This window comes from Rhinolophus sinicus, linkage group LG03 (genome assembly GCF_036562045.2).
Source record: "Rhinolophus sinicus isolate RSC01 linkage group LG03, ASM3656204v1, whole genome shotgun sequence".
Taxonomy (NCBI): Eukaryota; Metazoa; Chordata; class Mammalia; order Chiroptera; family Rhinolophidae; genus Rhinolophus; species Rhinolophus sinicus.
The window spans coordinates 22,864,866-22,879,033 of record NC_133753.1 but is presented as its reverse complement, the minus strand read 5'-3'; the positions used below and the strand labels follow the sequence as shown (position 1 = coordinate 22,879,033).

The following is a 14,168-nucleotide window of genomic DNA, read 5'->3' as shown; positions in this document are numbered from 1 at the left end:
CATAATGCTAAGTGAAATAAGCCAGACACAAAAGAACAAATATTACATGATTTCAGCTATGTGAGGTACCTGGAATAGTCCAATTTATAGAAACAGAAAGTAGAATGGTAGTTGCCAGGGCTTGGGAGGGGAGGAGAATGAGAAGTTAATGTTTAATGGCTACAGAGTTTTCATTTGGGACGATGAGAAAGTTCTGGAGATGGATGGTGGTGATGGTTGTGCAGCAGTGTAAAGGTACTTACTGCCACTGAGCTGTACACTTACAAATTAAAATGATAAATTTTAGGTTATGTATATTTTACTGTAATAAAAAATATATAGCAAAAAAGAGTTTTCTAGGGTAGGGCTTTTTCACTGTTGTTAATGACCATATAGTAGTGGTAAATACAGTTTTGTGAAATTTATTTTCAGTTAAATATGAGTGTGTGTGTGTGTGTGTGTGTGAGAGAGAGAGAGAGAGAGAGAGAGAGAGAGAGAAGAGAGATTGATTAATTTGGGTTGTGACATCAAATGTATTTCTTGCTATTGTGGGTTGAGTTCCCAAAACGTTTGGAAGCCATTGTCCTAAGGAAACTCTTGGATATGTGCCATAGAGTAATAGCTTTCAAGATTTTTTTTTTTTTAACAATAATTCACTATAAGAAATTCATGTTTGAATATGTATGTGGGTGTACATGTAAATCTGAAATAAATCCTTGGGTGCACTCTGATATTTTTTTATTCTTTTTCATTAAGAAAGAAAAATACTGGTTATGACCCACTAAACTGATTTTGTGTCCCACAGTTTGAAAATTCCTGGAGTGGAATTCCTGGAGTGAATTCCTAGGTTACATTCCTGGAGTGGAATTATTGAGTGATGGGTGAAAATGAAACTTTTCTAGATTTTGCTATATGTTAGTGTATATTTGCTCTCAACAGAGTAGTGTGATGATGGTTTGTATACTCTGCTCAGGGGACCTTAGGAAAAGTGAGGACATTGGTTGTCAACAATGATTCAGCATTCTTTTGGCATTCAGTGGTAGGGTCCAGAAGGGTTAGTGTCCTTGTGGGAAAATGGGGCCTGATTGTGTGATTTTCTACCATTTTCCTTATTGTCTGCTATTAATTGGTGACACTGTCATGTTGGAGGCATGGGGTGTAACAGCAGGAACAGAGCTTGGAGTCCAGTACCTGAGTTTGAAGCTTGCTACTTAACAAGCTCTGTTGTGTCCCCAAGAATTTAACTGCTTCTCTATGGCTCAGTTTTCATATCCAGAAAATGGAGATGGTAAGAGTCTGCATTAGGAAGTAAGATTATGTGTGTAGTTTTTACATAGTACAGTACCTAATACATAAGTGCTTAATGAGGGATGGTCAGTACATTATGTATTTGTACTGCTGAATTTATTCATTTGTTTAATTAAATCCATTTTCTCAGGTAGAGAAATACTTAATACTTAAATTTTACCTTTTAAAAAAATAATTTTATTTTTTCAGTTAGTTGACATTCAATATGTTATAGTAGTTTCAGATGTACAACATAGTGATTAGACATTTATATAACTTAATGAGGTGATCACTTGGATAAATCTAGTTAGTACCCATCTGACACCCTACATACCGTGTTTCTCCGAAAATAAGACCTAGCTTGACCATCAGCTCTAATTAATGCGTCTTTTGGAACAAAAATTAATGTAAGACCGAGTATTTATTATATTACTAATATTATATTATACCCGGTTTTATAATAAAATAAGACTGGGTCTTTTATTAATTTTTGCTCCAAAAGACGCATTAGAGCTGATGGTCTGGCTAGGTCTTATTTTTGGGGAAACATGGTAGTTATTACAATATTATTGACTATATTCCTCAAGCTATACTTTACATACCCTTGAATATTTTGTAACTATTAGTTTGTATTTCTTAATCTCTTCTCCATTTTCACCCCCGCAACCCCCCTCCCAGCTGGCAATCATCAAAATGTTCTCTGTGTCTGTGAGTTTCTTGCTTGTTTGTTTTGTTCTTTAGATTCCACATATGAGTAAAATCATATGGCATTTGTCTTTCTCTGTCTGACTTACTCCACTCAGCACAATACCCCCTAGGTCTATCCATGTTGTTGCAGATGGTAAGATTTCATGATTTTTTATGGCTGGTAATGTTCCAAAAGAAAAGCCTTATGTGGGCACTTGGGTTAATAGGGCATAAGATAAAAAGATTTAAAAAGTTTTACGTTGAAGTATCTCATTCTAATTTGTCTCTCCTTGATTTTCTTTCCTTTCTACTTTTGTAATACTCTTACCAGTTCACGTGGATGCAATGGAGTCAACTGCACCGGCATCACAGGCCCAGAAATCTCCCAACTCCGAGTGGTTGGTCAGGACTTCTGCCCCAGAGAAAGCTGCTGATTCAGCTGCAGCTACGTTTTTTAAAATGCCACAAGAAAAGAACCCTGGATGCAGCTAGAGAGCAATATTTCACCCCAAGGAGCCAACGAGGTGTTGCAAAACAAACATTAGACTTTGTATTGCATAGGCTTGCATATCTTAATTGACATTCCCAGCCCATTCCCCACCAGGACTGGGTCCTTCCTCTTTGAACAAAGCAGTGGACTCTTTCTCTTAGAAAATCATGTTGTGGAAAAATGGTGTTTTTTAAAAAAGTAATGTATTGGGGCAGCAATTTTTTTTTAAAAAAGGGTAATTTTATGCTATATTTGTTACATTGCTATTACTGTCTCAGTAGTTACCTACAGCTCCATTTACAGAGCTGTTGCTTTTTTGCAGGTGTGTCTTTTCTTGAAAAACTAGTAACCGCTTTTGCATACTCCCTGTGTAGAGCTTTAATATCATTTGAGGAAGTCCCAAATGATATTAATGAGTCAAGACCTGTGTGTGGAATTGTGTTTGCAGGAGGTAAGGCTTGCCTCTGAGCCTGGCCTCCATTCCCTCAGAGTGCCAATCTGATAACTCCACTAAGGTCTCAGTTTGGAGCCTCAGAAGACAACACCAGCAGCGTGGGACTTGGGAACTTCTTCTAGTCTTCTTGATGGCCTAGTAGGACCGCCAGCAGCTGCACCTATATACATACACACACAGATTGGTGTCATGAAGATGTTTTAGCTGTACAGCAAACTTAAGTAGTCAGTGGATTGTGTCTTAATACTTCATGTTGCAGTGTAAGCCTTTATGTACTAAATGGGACTTTTATTGTTAGTTTATAGGTCAATCACCTGCAGCAGAAATTCATACTCTATTATAATAATGGCTTCTTGGGGCCGTACTTTGGGAAGGAAAAATGTCTTTTGACATGGTTTTTTCCTTGGCCTGATCACCACGGCTCAGCTGCATGTAGAGTTATGTATATAGCGATGCCTGAAGTTGGATGCTACTCTGTCAAAGTGAGGAAGAAGTGACTGCTGGAGCTGCTGGAGAGAAGCCACGCTTTCTAAAAAGGTATTAGCAAACGTGTCTGTCGTTCAGGGGCCTGGTTGATAGAAGGGCTCTCTTGTGGTACAAATAGAGTGCATTTACTCTGAAATGTACCGAAACTGCTCTCTGGGTGCCCACTGCCCTGGTTATGTTCTAGAGGAGCTCCCACTCTGCCTGGGTAGTTTCTGTGCTTAAATAGGTTGTTGAGGGACAGAGCCTCCTTTCCCTGAAGCGCAAATGTCCCTCTTTCTCACATAGAATGTACTGGTAGGCTGCTCTGTTGTGTTCCCTTTAAACATCAATGGTAGCTCCAGAATTTCCTTGTCTGTGGTAGGCATACATGGTTGGAGAGGGAGACTTAAGCTGAGTTAGCGTAGCACTCTCCATAAGCCTGAGGACAGGTCACTTGTCCATAACAAGGCTACGGTGGCGGGAGCCGCAGGTGCAGGGCGTGGGGGGAGGAGCCTCCCTGGCGGCCGCCCTGGTTCTCCTGTCGTAGTGAGTGGACTTCCCTTCCCTGCAGGCTGCACCCACAGCAGTGTAGAAGATGCAGTGCCTGCTGAATACAAAATGGCACTACTGAATTGTTCAATGATGAGGGTAGGTTTTATGGTCATATGTGCATTCTTAACTAGTTCCCACAGTGTCCGAGACATACATTTCTAACATAATTTGTTGGATTTAAGGGAGAAATCCATGGACATAATTTTATTATCTTTGTACTATGCTCTGTGTCTCATACAGAGATTGGTCCTGTGATCATGGCCTATTAAGACCTCCACATTTCAGGTCGAATCTTTTTTATGGCACGTTGCCTGGCAATTCTCCTTTTTACCTGTAATTAAAAATAATTTATATATACAATTTTATGTTTTAAACATCTCTGTGGCATAAAGGTAAGTGGCTGCTGCCATTTTACAGAGAGAAGAGCAGTCACAGTTTAGTGACTTGCCCAGAATCACTTAATCAAGCCAGGATTAAAATCCCAGACTTTCATACTTTCTCTGCCCTGGGTTGTAACCATGTTTTTCATTGGTAGACTTGAGTCACTCTGAGACCCATCGTTTTGAAACAGTGTGCCATGAATGTGTTACATCTTTCTTGGGCATGCTTTTTACATATTTTGAATACTTTCAACAGGGATCACCCCAAAATGCCATATCTACCTATAATAAGTAGGGGAGACAAATAATTACCTAAGAAAATAGCAATTAAGTACACAAGTACTTCGCAACACAGGTTTGTAAATTGTGTTCCTCATTTTAAGCTGCTGCATGAGCATGCTTACAGAATTAGTAACCAATTCATTCTGCTTGTTTTGTATGAATCAATTCCAGAAGATTAACCTTAGAATCGAGTGTATTTTGAATTTTAAAATTTAAATCTCCTTTTTATATGGCAAAGTGTATGTATAATGTATAAATTAAGAAAGTCTGTTACCTTTCAACAAAAGATATAATTTCAAAATGAGGTTTTGTATTCTGTTGAAAAAACTGATAGTATGACTTCCTTTGAGGATAATCCTTGAGCTCACATGTATTTGATCTGCTCACAAGTAACAACTGCAGCTGAGTTCCACAGTTCTTACTTCTTTCAGGGTTCTGGTTTATCCCAGCTGGCTGCACAGTCTGCCTGTCTGAACCCTAATCTTTGTGTATTTTCCCGAATAGGCAAAGTCAAGACGTTATATATTACTGCCATTCGTAAAAGTTAGTTTTGCTTATGAGTTTAAGGGAATTTGAGATTATTTTTCAGCTGCAGTATTTTAAAGGCAGCAACTTCATTTGCATCGAAAGTGTTGTTTTTGGTTCAGAACTATTCAGAGGAGGAAATTAGTAGCTGTTTACATGGTGCCAAATTTGGGAGGGACAGAATATGATCTTAATATATTGAGTGGTGCATGCTTTTAACCTTGAATTCTTTAGAAATTGAATGCAGTTGAAAATTTCAGATGATATTGTTTTGCTGGGCTATGAAACAAGGCCGTTTTGGCAGCAAAATGACTAAAAGCTGAAATAGATCTAATTTGTGATGCTGACAGCATTCTTTACTAAGTAGAACTCCCCACCTAGAATAGGTAATTAAACTATTTTTGAATGCCAAGTAGATTAATCTGATACATCTTTGCAACTTGGAATCAAACACAATCTCTAGTCCACAGCATTGGAAGTTCCGATGCTACAAAGTAAAGGAGCAGAGTTATCACAGAAGTCACTTAGAGTTGAATAAGTGACAGAGTGTCGCGAGAAAGGAGCTAGGCTGGCTTGTCATTGCTGATGTGATGGGGTTCTCCACTTTGGCTCCCGGCGAAGGCTCCAGATCTTTGCTTTATTTTGGCTTCATTATCACACTCTGTGTTACCTGGGGAGGCGCCTATGTAAAATCCTCAGTATTAGAAGCCATATTCGGTGTTCTGTATGTCTGGTGAACCTTATCTGAGCTGGGATGAGAACAGAGTGGCTTTCTCTTGCAGCTGTGGATGCGGCTCGTTAGGGGCATAGCTTCCAGGATGTGTCATGGTTCATGGGATGGTGGGAGGGATGATAGAAACAGTTTGCGCTTGCTGTCAGCTGCTGCCTTTGTTACTGCTTGAGCTGTCCTTTTTACTTGTCAGTATTTCCTTATCGCCCACTCCACTCATGACAGTTGGTGGAGTTACTGATGGTGGCAGCAATCAGGAGGGATTCCTGCCCCATCAGAAAACTGGTACAGAGGGGAAAGGTGAGGAAATTGGCAGGTTCTGCTATTAGCGCTAAACACAAAGTGGCCGGGAGATGCTTTCACCTACATGAAGATCACAGAAGAGATGGACGTCAAATGCCTGGAAACGGCAACATCGGAAAGAAACAAGGAAAATGAGTGATGTTGCTGAAGTGTGTGGATGTTAAGGTTTTTAACAAGCCCAGAAAACAAACTTGCGACCAAAAGAAGAAATTTTCCTGCCACTGCAAATAGACATAGCACTTGGTAAAATTGCCAAAATTAGGGAATAAAAAAGTTTCAAGCACAGTATTGAACACAGGGTCCTGAAGGTGTTCACCAAGGAAAGCAATCTTGGCGAGGTCCAGAAGTGAGAAGAAGGCGAGAGGAAGAGAAGGGGAAATGCTTACAGTGGGGTCCCTGGACGAGCGTCAGCACATTCTTGCCGCCCCAGACCTACTGACTCAGAAACGGTGGGGCGCAGCCGTCTCCTCCTGCAGAGGCCTCGGGGGCACGCTGACGTTTGAAAACCACAGGCTTTGCCAGAGTTAAAAAGAACTGTTTTAATATACTGGTAGCCCCCTGAGCTCTGAGGTGCTCTTATATTTCCCTCCATATATATAGAGATGTTTTGTGGATGATTCTTTGCAGAAACTGTTAATGTCTTTATTTCCCATACTTTGCCCCTCAAGCTCCTGAAAGATCACCTGGAAATACCGAGAAAGGATGATGTGGAGCAAAGTGCCATCGAGGCTGTATTTAAATGGATGGAAACAACCTTTTAAAAGTGGATTAAAATATAATCATGAATTTTTAGTTTGTGAGTGATAGTCATTTTTCAAATTGGCCATAAAACATTTGTGTAAGATACTGCCATCCATGATTTTGTGACATTTGTTCATTATATCGTAATTTCATGGGAAAGTGTCATGTATTTTCTGGCATCATAATGGTGAATGAAGCCCTTAAAGTATGGCTCACAAAAATGAAAAAAATAATTGGAAGAAAAACCACCCCGCGTACGTAGTGTTTGCAATAAATACCTGTTGAGTTATTGGTAATCTTGCTAGGACTTAATCTTAGTACTTCAGAGCATGTAAAAATCAATTTTCAGTTATCCTACTTAATCATACCCTGTTGTCTTTGTTTTACATTTCAGGTAGTGCTTCTGCAGGGGTTGGGGACCAATAGCAACCCAATATACATTTTTTTGTTGTCTGACTCATGGATCCAGCGTGGTACTCCAAAGTTTTGAAGTGAAATCATGACCACTTTTTTCTTTAGATTTTAATTTGTATGAATTGGGCAGGACTCTACCTTACTACCAACGCCTGCGAACTCAAGTTTTGTCTGGCGATACGTGTGGCTAAGGAGTTGAGTGTCATTTTCTCAGGTGCTCATGTGGTTTTGTGACTGGGTCTTAATTTATAAAGGTGACTGAATGACAACATGGAGAGGTCACTGCCATTGTAAGAAAACTTGACTGTTACTTATAGTTCCCCTAGAAAGAAGAAACACGGCCCATTAATTACTAGGGCCACAGGACAAACACCAGCTTTGGGTCAGGAGGCAGAAGACGGGAGCAAGAGGTAGGTTTAGGCCAGAGCCTTTATCAGGGTTTCCTGAAAGGCAAAGCAGGGAGTGCAGACAGCTTAGGAATGGCTAGTTTGGCTGGTTTGAATACTCCCAGGGCCTTTGGACTAGAGTGTGGTCTCTAGTTGCCTGGTACCTGGCCTGTGGGATGATTACTTCCTGGGGTGTACAGGCCGGATGGAGGAGGTAGGGCTCCGTCATACCTGCTCATTGCAGAGCAGAAGCGTGCTGCTGGCTGAGTCCAATATTCCTAAGAATCGGCTAGCCCTCGGAGGGTAGTCTATCCCCAGCTGGAAAGGTTTCTTAAGATATCAAAACATCATAATATACAGAAAATAAAAAACATGGTTAATACACATGTGTAGGCTGCTTAGCTCTCACTTCAATTTTTGCAGTCTCTTAAAGCACCACACAGTTTTTCTTTTCCATTTTGAAAACCAGTTAAAAGTATCTCTGGCCAAAAACATTAGTGTTATTAGATATTATCCAGGCGTGGGAATATAAAAAGATTTTTAAGATCTAAATTATGGAAATTAATGTTTTCTTTCTCTAGAAGTGCGTTCTGACCCATGTTTTTAATTGAAAAAGGAAAGACAATGTCAGAGAACTTAGAAATGGCCTTAGTGGATTTCACTTAAACCAACCCATTTCACTAGTATAGATTCTGTACCTCTTTCCTTCCAGTGGGCCATGGATTGCTCCGTGAAGAATCTGCTGATTTCTGCCACCCCAGAATCATGGTGACATTTTGAATCGCTCTCAATATTATTACAACTGCCCACCTGTTGTCAGCAGCGATTGCAAACTGTGGCCATTCAAAATCCTACCCTTCCTCTCAACCTCAGCAGCTAATCTCCCCCTCCCCTTAGCAGATAACAGAGTATTAGATGGGCCCCCACTTACACACCTTCACGTACGCTCTTCCTCCCCTTTTTTCCTCCTTGCAAGGGCCTTCCCTGCCCAAGACGACTCCCTTGTATGTCCCAGCCTCTCCCCTGATCATGTAGACGCCTCACTCAATTCAGCTACAGCTTTGCACTCCTGGCACGTACAGCTTTGCATTTAAACATGCTCAAAGACTCCGTCTTCTAACAATCCCCTTCCTCAACCCTTTGAACCCCTTGACTACCGCTAAGGTGCTGCCCTCACCTGTTCTTTCTGCCCCTTAGTTCGTAAATCACACAAGCAGTGGTTTATAACCCTGGCTGCACATTTACAACCACCTGGGGACGTATTTGAAAATCCTAATGCCCCCAGTCAAACCAGACCAGTTACATGGGGATAGGGAGGTGGGGCAGGCTCCAGTCCTTAAATGTACAGCTGGGGCCGAGAACGTGGCCACTACACTTGGCACCGTTAAAATGGTTCTTGCTGGGTCCACCAGTGACTTCTAGTTGCCAAAACTTAGTCTAGGTTGATCTTCATGACTTGATGCTGTATAGCCATATCCCTTGTGGAATTCTTCCTATTCTGACCCTGCTCTCCCCTGATTTTTCTCCCACTTTGCCCTTTCTCCGTGTCCGCAGGTGGGCAGTTTGGTCAGTAGTTCAGTCCAGCGCAGACTGAATGTCTGTCTCTGCCCTCACTTCCAGTACTTCAGTTCCCGTCCATGTGCTAACGAGTCCCTTTGTCATACCACCTAATGCACTGACTTGAAGGACAGACTCAGTGAAGCATTTACATTTATTACTAATGACTGCAAACTTCTAGGAAAGCGTTCTCAAGATCTCTGCTCCTTCCCTCACGTCTATTTGTTCCTCCTCCAAACCCATGGAGGTAGGAAGAATTGCAAATCACACTAGTCAGATTCTAAGATGGATCCACCCCTGTTTACTAGCTCATGGAATTGTTCATGAAAAGTCAGGCTTGAACTGGGGTCCCTCTTCTGCTTTCTCCTTTCCAGGGTCTTGGACTGGTAAGGAGGCCTGGGCCCACTTCTGCACGCAAGGAGGCTACCCCCACCTAGTGCTACCTTCAGTTTTTTACTGTCGGCTGCTGGTAAGATTTTAGTTTGAGTTTAGGGGTGAATCAGACCCAGTTCCTCACCACTTTTTGGCCTTGGGGACCATGTAGGATCTTACTTTATCAGAGAACTTTTTATTGGAGTTTCGGGCACTAACCCAAATAACGAAACATAGAACTTGATTTCCTACTTCACCACCATCACTGCATGCTGCTTCTGCTACTGTGTAGAGGTTCCACCCTTACCAGAAGGGACTGTTCCTGACTTCTTTGAATCACTGGTTTCTAATTCAAAATCTGGGGTAGGTGGATCTAAATAGTGGTCATGTGCCTATGCCTTAGCTGTGGGAAGTGAGATTGAGGTTATCTGGAATGGTGAGTTTCTATTGGGATGGATGAATTCCTCAAATATAGGAGGGCAGTTCAGATGTTAGGCAGCTGACACAGGTCCACTAGAGCCACGGCCCTATTCACTGATTCAAAAAACATTTTTTAAATGTTCAGAGACCTCTTGAGGAAGCGGGTGGCTGCCCCAAGCAGGGTATTCTTAGGTTCCTTAGATACACTCCGCAAACTCTTGAAACCAGTAGAACCCTTTCCAGAGATAATAACTATTTACTGATGGATTATACGCCATTTGTCAGTAGCATCTAACTTAATCCTCAACAACTCTGAGGTAGGTACTTTTATCTGTTTTAAAGCAGTGAAATATGCTTACAGTTACAGCTTAACTTGGGCCACGTCACATAGCTAATCACTGTCGGCCAGAATTCAAACTCCGAGTCTGTTTGATGCTAGAGTTTTCGTTCTCAGCCAATACCCTATGCTGCCCCTTTTCACAGTAGAAATGAACTGTTGGTGGCCATGTGTATCTGAAATAAACTGCGCCCTGGGCCCAGGGCTGGTGTCTGGTGGCACCATTTTACTCCATTTGCCTGTTGCTCCTGGTGGGCTGTTCTCTATCAAAGCAACTGTGAATGGGCTCATCTCAGTGCCTAAAGCACTGAAAGAAAACAGGCAACCTCTGTGGCATCCTCTTAAAACAACCTGTTCTTCTTTTTGAACGTGTCTAAAGCAAAAGTCAAACAAATCTTTCAAACCCCTGGAAACGAAAAGGTATTGTCCTTTGTGTGCCAAAGCAAATCTGATCCATAAGCCAAGAGGACGTATACTTTGAGTTGTAATGGTAGTGATGGGCTGCCCCGAACATCTCATTTTCAGACTGTTGCTAAACATCTCATAGAACCGCTAGCAAAATAGCCGACTTACCAGTGTTGGCCTTTATAAATGTCCCTTCTTTCTGTAGATGTGTGTAACACATTTTCAGACAAGCTCTCCGCTGGCAGCTGAGTTATACCAAGAGGAAGTCATGAAGTTCATGGTCTTCTGAGGAAGAGACAAGGAAAGCAAATATTACAGTGTAGAGTGATAGGTTTCGAGGTAAGAATATCAGGGTATTTTGGCAAGAAGGAAGGCATTCAGACTGCGCAGAGGGAAGGTTAAAAAAATACTGAGCCAGGTCTGGAAGGATGAACAGGAGTTAAGAGAGGCTGAGGCCATTCAGCATAAAGAGCGTGGTTTGTTCAGGGCACCGCAAGTGTTTTGGTGAGACTGGCATATAAAGGATGCAAAGGAGCAGGGAGAGGCAGGCAGGAGACAGGAAGTGAGGGACCCTGTGTTCACGGGCTTGCTTGTGGGTTTAGAGTGCGCCTACCGTTCCTCTGCGGTACAGCCATGGAAACCCTACTGCAGGAGGCCCGTTGTGCAGACAGAGCTGGAACTGAGATGGGAACAGCTTTGCATCTCCTTCATCCCCGCCCTGGGGTGTATGTTACCAGGTCCACCTATTTGTAGGAGCTACTGACATGCAAGAGTAGATTAAGCTGAATTGGAAATATCAGTTTATACCATGGCTGATGGATTCCCTCGTGTCTTCTATCATGATGCCAATCTGAAGTTACTTCCCCTGAACCACCTTATCTTGGTAGAATTGAATGTACAGTGTGGTGGCCCGGATGTCCAGTACTGTTCCTCGGAACAGAGTTCTTGTCAGTGACCAGTTACGCGTGTTGGGCTTTGTTTCTCAGTAGTGACAGTAAATGTGTGTTGATCCAGTCACACATTTTAGATTGGGGTCTTTTGCAATCTTTGCTATTTCAAGGTTACAGGAAGTGTCCATAGGACAATACAGCTGGCCCACACTAAGCTCTGATCCCATGATTTTGGTCTCATGAATACCATGCTCTAAGTTAAGTTAGCTAAGCTCTTTGAAACTGTGTAAAACTGAACCAAATGAGTGTTTGGGGCCAAAGTGGTGACTTATGACTCTTTCTCTAGTGCTGCACTGTAGTACGACGCAGAGCCTACTCTCCATGTTCTTGAGCGCTCTTGAGACCTTGTTTTTTACAAAAGTCTTTTACTTTGAAATAATTTTAGGAAAGTTGCAAAAATTGTACAGAGCTTTTCCCGCTTCTGATGTTAATGTACGACCCATGGCACAATTATTGAAACCAGGAAATTAACATTGACACAGTTCTAGTAACTAAACTATATACTTTATTTGAATTTCACTAGTTTCCCCAGAAATGTCGTATTTCCAGATAAGGATTCAATCCAGGATCCGTATGTACTTGGGACTGTTTCTGAGCTTTCTATTCTATTCCACGGGTCTATTTGTCTGCTTGTGCACAGTACCACACTGTTTTAATTGTAGAAACTTTACAGTGTGTTTTAATGTCTGGTAGAGGTAGTACCTCTCCTAATTTTTTTTTTCAGTGTTTTCCTGGCTATTCATCTGTGTTTGTTTTTCTACATAGACTTTAGTATCAAGTTGTCTAACTCCATAAAAAGGTGTAGTGATATTTTTATTGAGACTGTTTTCATTTATTAACTAATTTAGGGAGAACTGACATCTTTACAATGTTGCGTCATCCTATCCAAGAAAAGGGAATATATTTCCATGTGTTCAAATCTATTTTTGTGCCTTTTCAGGACTGTTTTAAAATACTTCCTTGTATAGATTTTTCACATTTCTTGTTAAGTTTATCCCTAAGTATTTAATCTTCTTTGTTGCTAGTAAATGGGGTTTTCTCTGCCATTGTGTCTTCTACTTGGTCATTGTTCTTACATATGAAGACTATTGATTTCTGTATGCTAATTTTATGTCCTGCTCCCTTACTGAATTCTTTTACTTTGGGAGATGGTTTTATCATTGATCCTCAAGGGTCAAAAAAAACCCCAAAACAAAACAAAACAAAAATCTTTCTAAAGACACAAAGCAGTGGCAAAAAAAGGGAAGAATCTATAAAGGTCTAAGTGACATGAGAATTCAAACCTTGGGAGGCAAGTAAGTGAAAGTTATCTGTCACCCTCCAGGTATCTGCTGAGACCTGGTCCCCTTGAGCCTATGTCATGATGCCTGTAATGGGTGCAGGATATAAAGCAGGTCCTGTTCAAGGCAGGGAGTTTAATCTGAGATCTCCCACAAAGCAAGGATACTCAAAGTGCTACACTCACAGCGAAAACATTAGTAAAAAATAAAGCAGCAATAACAGGAAGGAAATGAGCCTATCTTGATTTTGGCCCTGTGTGGAGCAAAAGTTTTTTTCCCCCTAAAAATGTTTAACAAGTTTATCCCTTATCTCAACAAGATACGGCTCAAGTTTATCCTACAGTGGACCCAGGTCAGTTGTAACCCCAGGTGACTAGCAGAAGCGAACACAGATTCTCTCTGGAGGAATGAAATTTCAATCTAGAAATCAAAGAACTCCCACAGGTAAAATTATAAAGAATATGGGTAGTTCACAGTTAAAAACCGTAAACCAAAGAAGGAAATAAGACACCATGAGTGAGAGTCATCAGAAACAACATAGGAGTAGCAGATTCATAAACACTTGAGATATGCTTATTAGCACAGAGTATAAACTAAATGTTTTAAATATATTGCAAGTAATGAAAGAGAGGCTTCAAAACACCAGACAACAAAAAATTTTGAAAGGGACTGATGAGAGTTAAAGTGTCCAACTGCCCATTAATTATTCAAGAAAAGGGTAAAGAGTCTTATTAATTTGGGACTTTAGGTAAGCAAACATGTTAAAATATTTCATGTAACCACTAGCAGAATAAATATAAAGAATATAGCATTTAATATGGGTAGAAAGGAATGATAGAAAATAAGAAAGGTGAGCGAAATAGCAAGCATACAATAAGATAAAATAATTAAAATACATCAGTAATAAGTGTAATAAACTCACCAGTTGGAAGATAAAACTTATAATACTGGATTTTTAAAATCCAGATATCTGCTATTTATGAGACACATCTACAGCACAAAGTCACAGAAAGATGAAAAGTAAAAGGATGGAAAAAATATAAAAGATATTAGAGAAAGTAACGATAATCTCTACAAAATAATAAACATTGGTTCAATTACTGATAAATGGTTCAATTTGCCAGAGAGAAATACTAATTCTTAGCTAAGCTTAATAATATAGCCTCAATATA

The 14,168-nt window shown here is 40.8% G+C and overlaps 1 protein-coding gene across 5 annotated transcripts in view; it reads left to right on the top strand.

The window, feature by feature from the left end:
• GPATCH2L (G-patch domain containing 2 like) overlaps positions 1–6,926 on the top strand; it is a 51,449-nt gene extending 44,523 nt beyond the window's left edge. For all 5 annotated transcript variants that reach the window (XM_074327183.1, XM_074327180.1, XM_019733534.2 and 2 more), the window contains one exon: positions 2,285–6,926. In XM_074327183.1, the coding sequence (XP_074183284.1) occupies positions 2,285–2,445 (161 nt within the window). In that variant the 3' untranslated portion in view covers positions 2,446–6,926. The remainder of the gene's footprint in view (positions 1–2,284) is intronic.
• Positions 6,927–14,168: the final 7,242 nt, after the last annotated feature.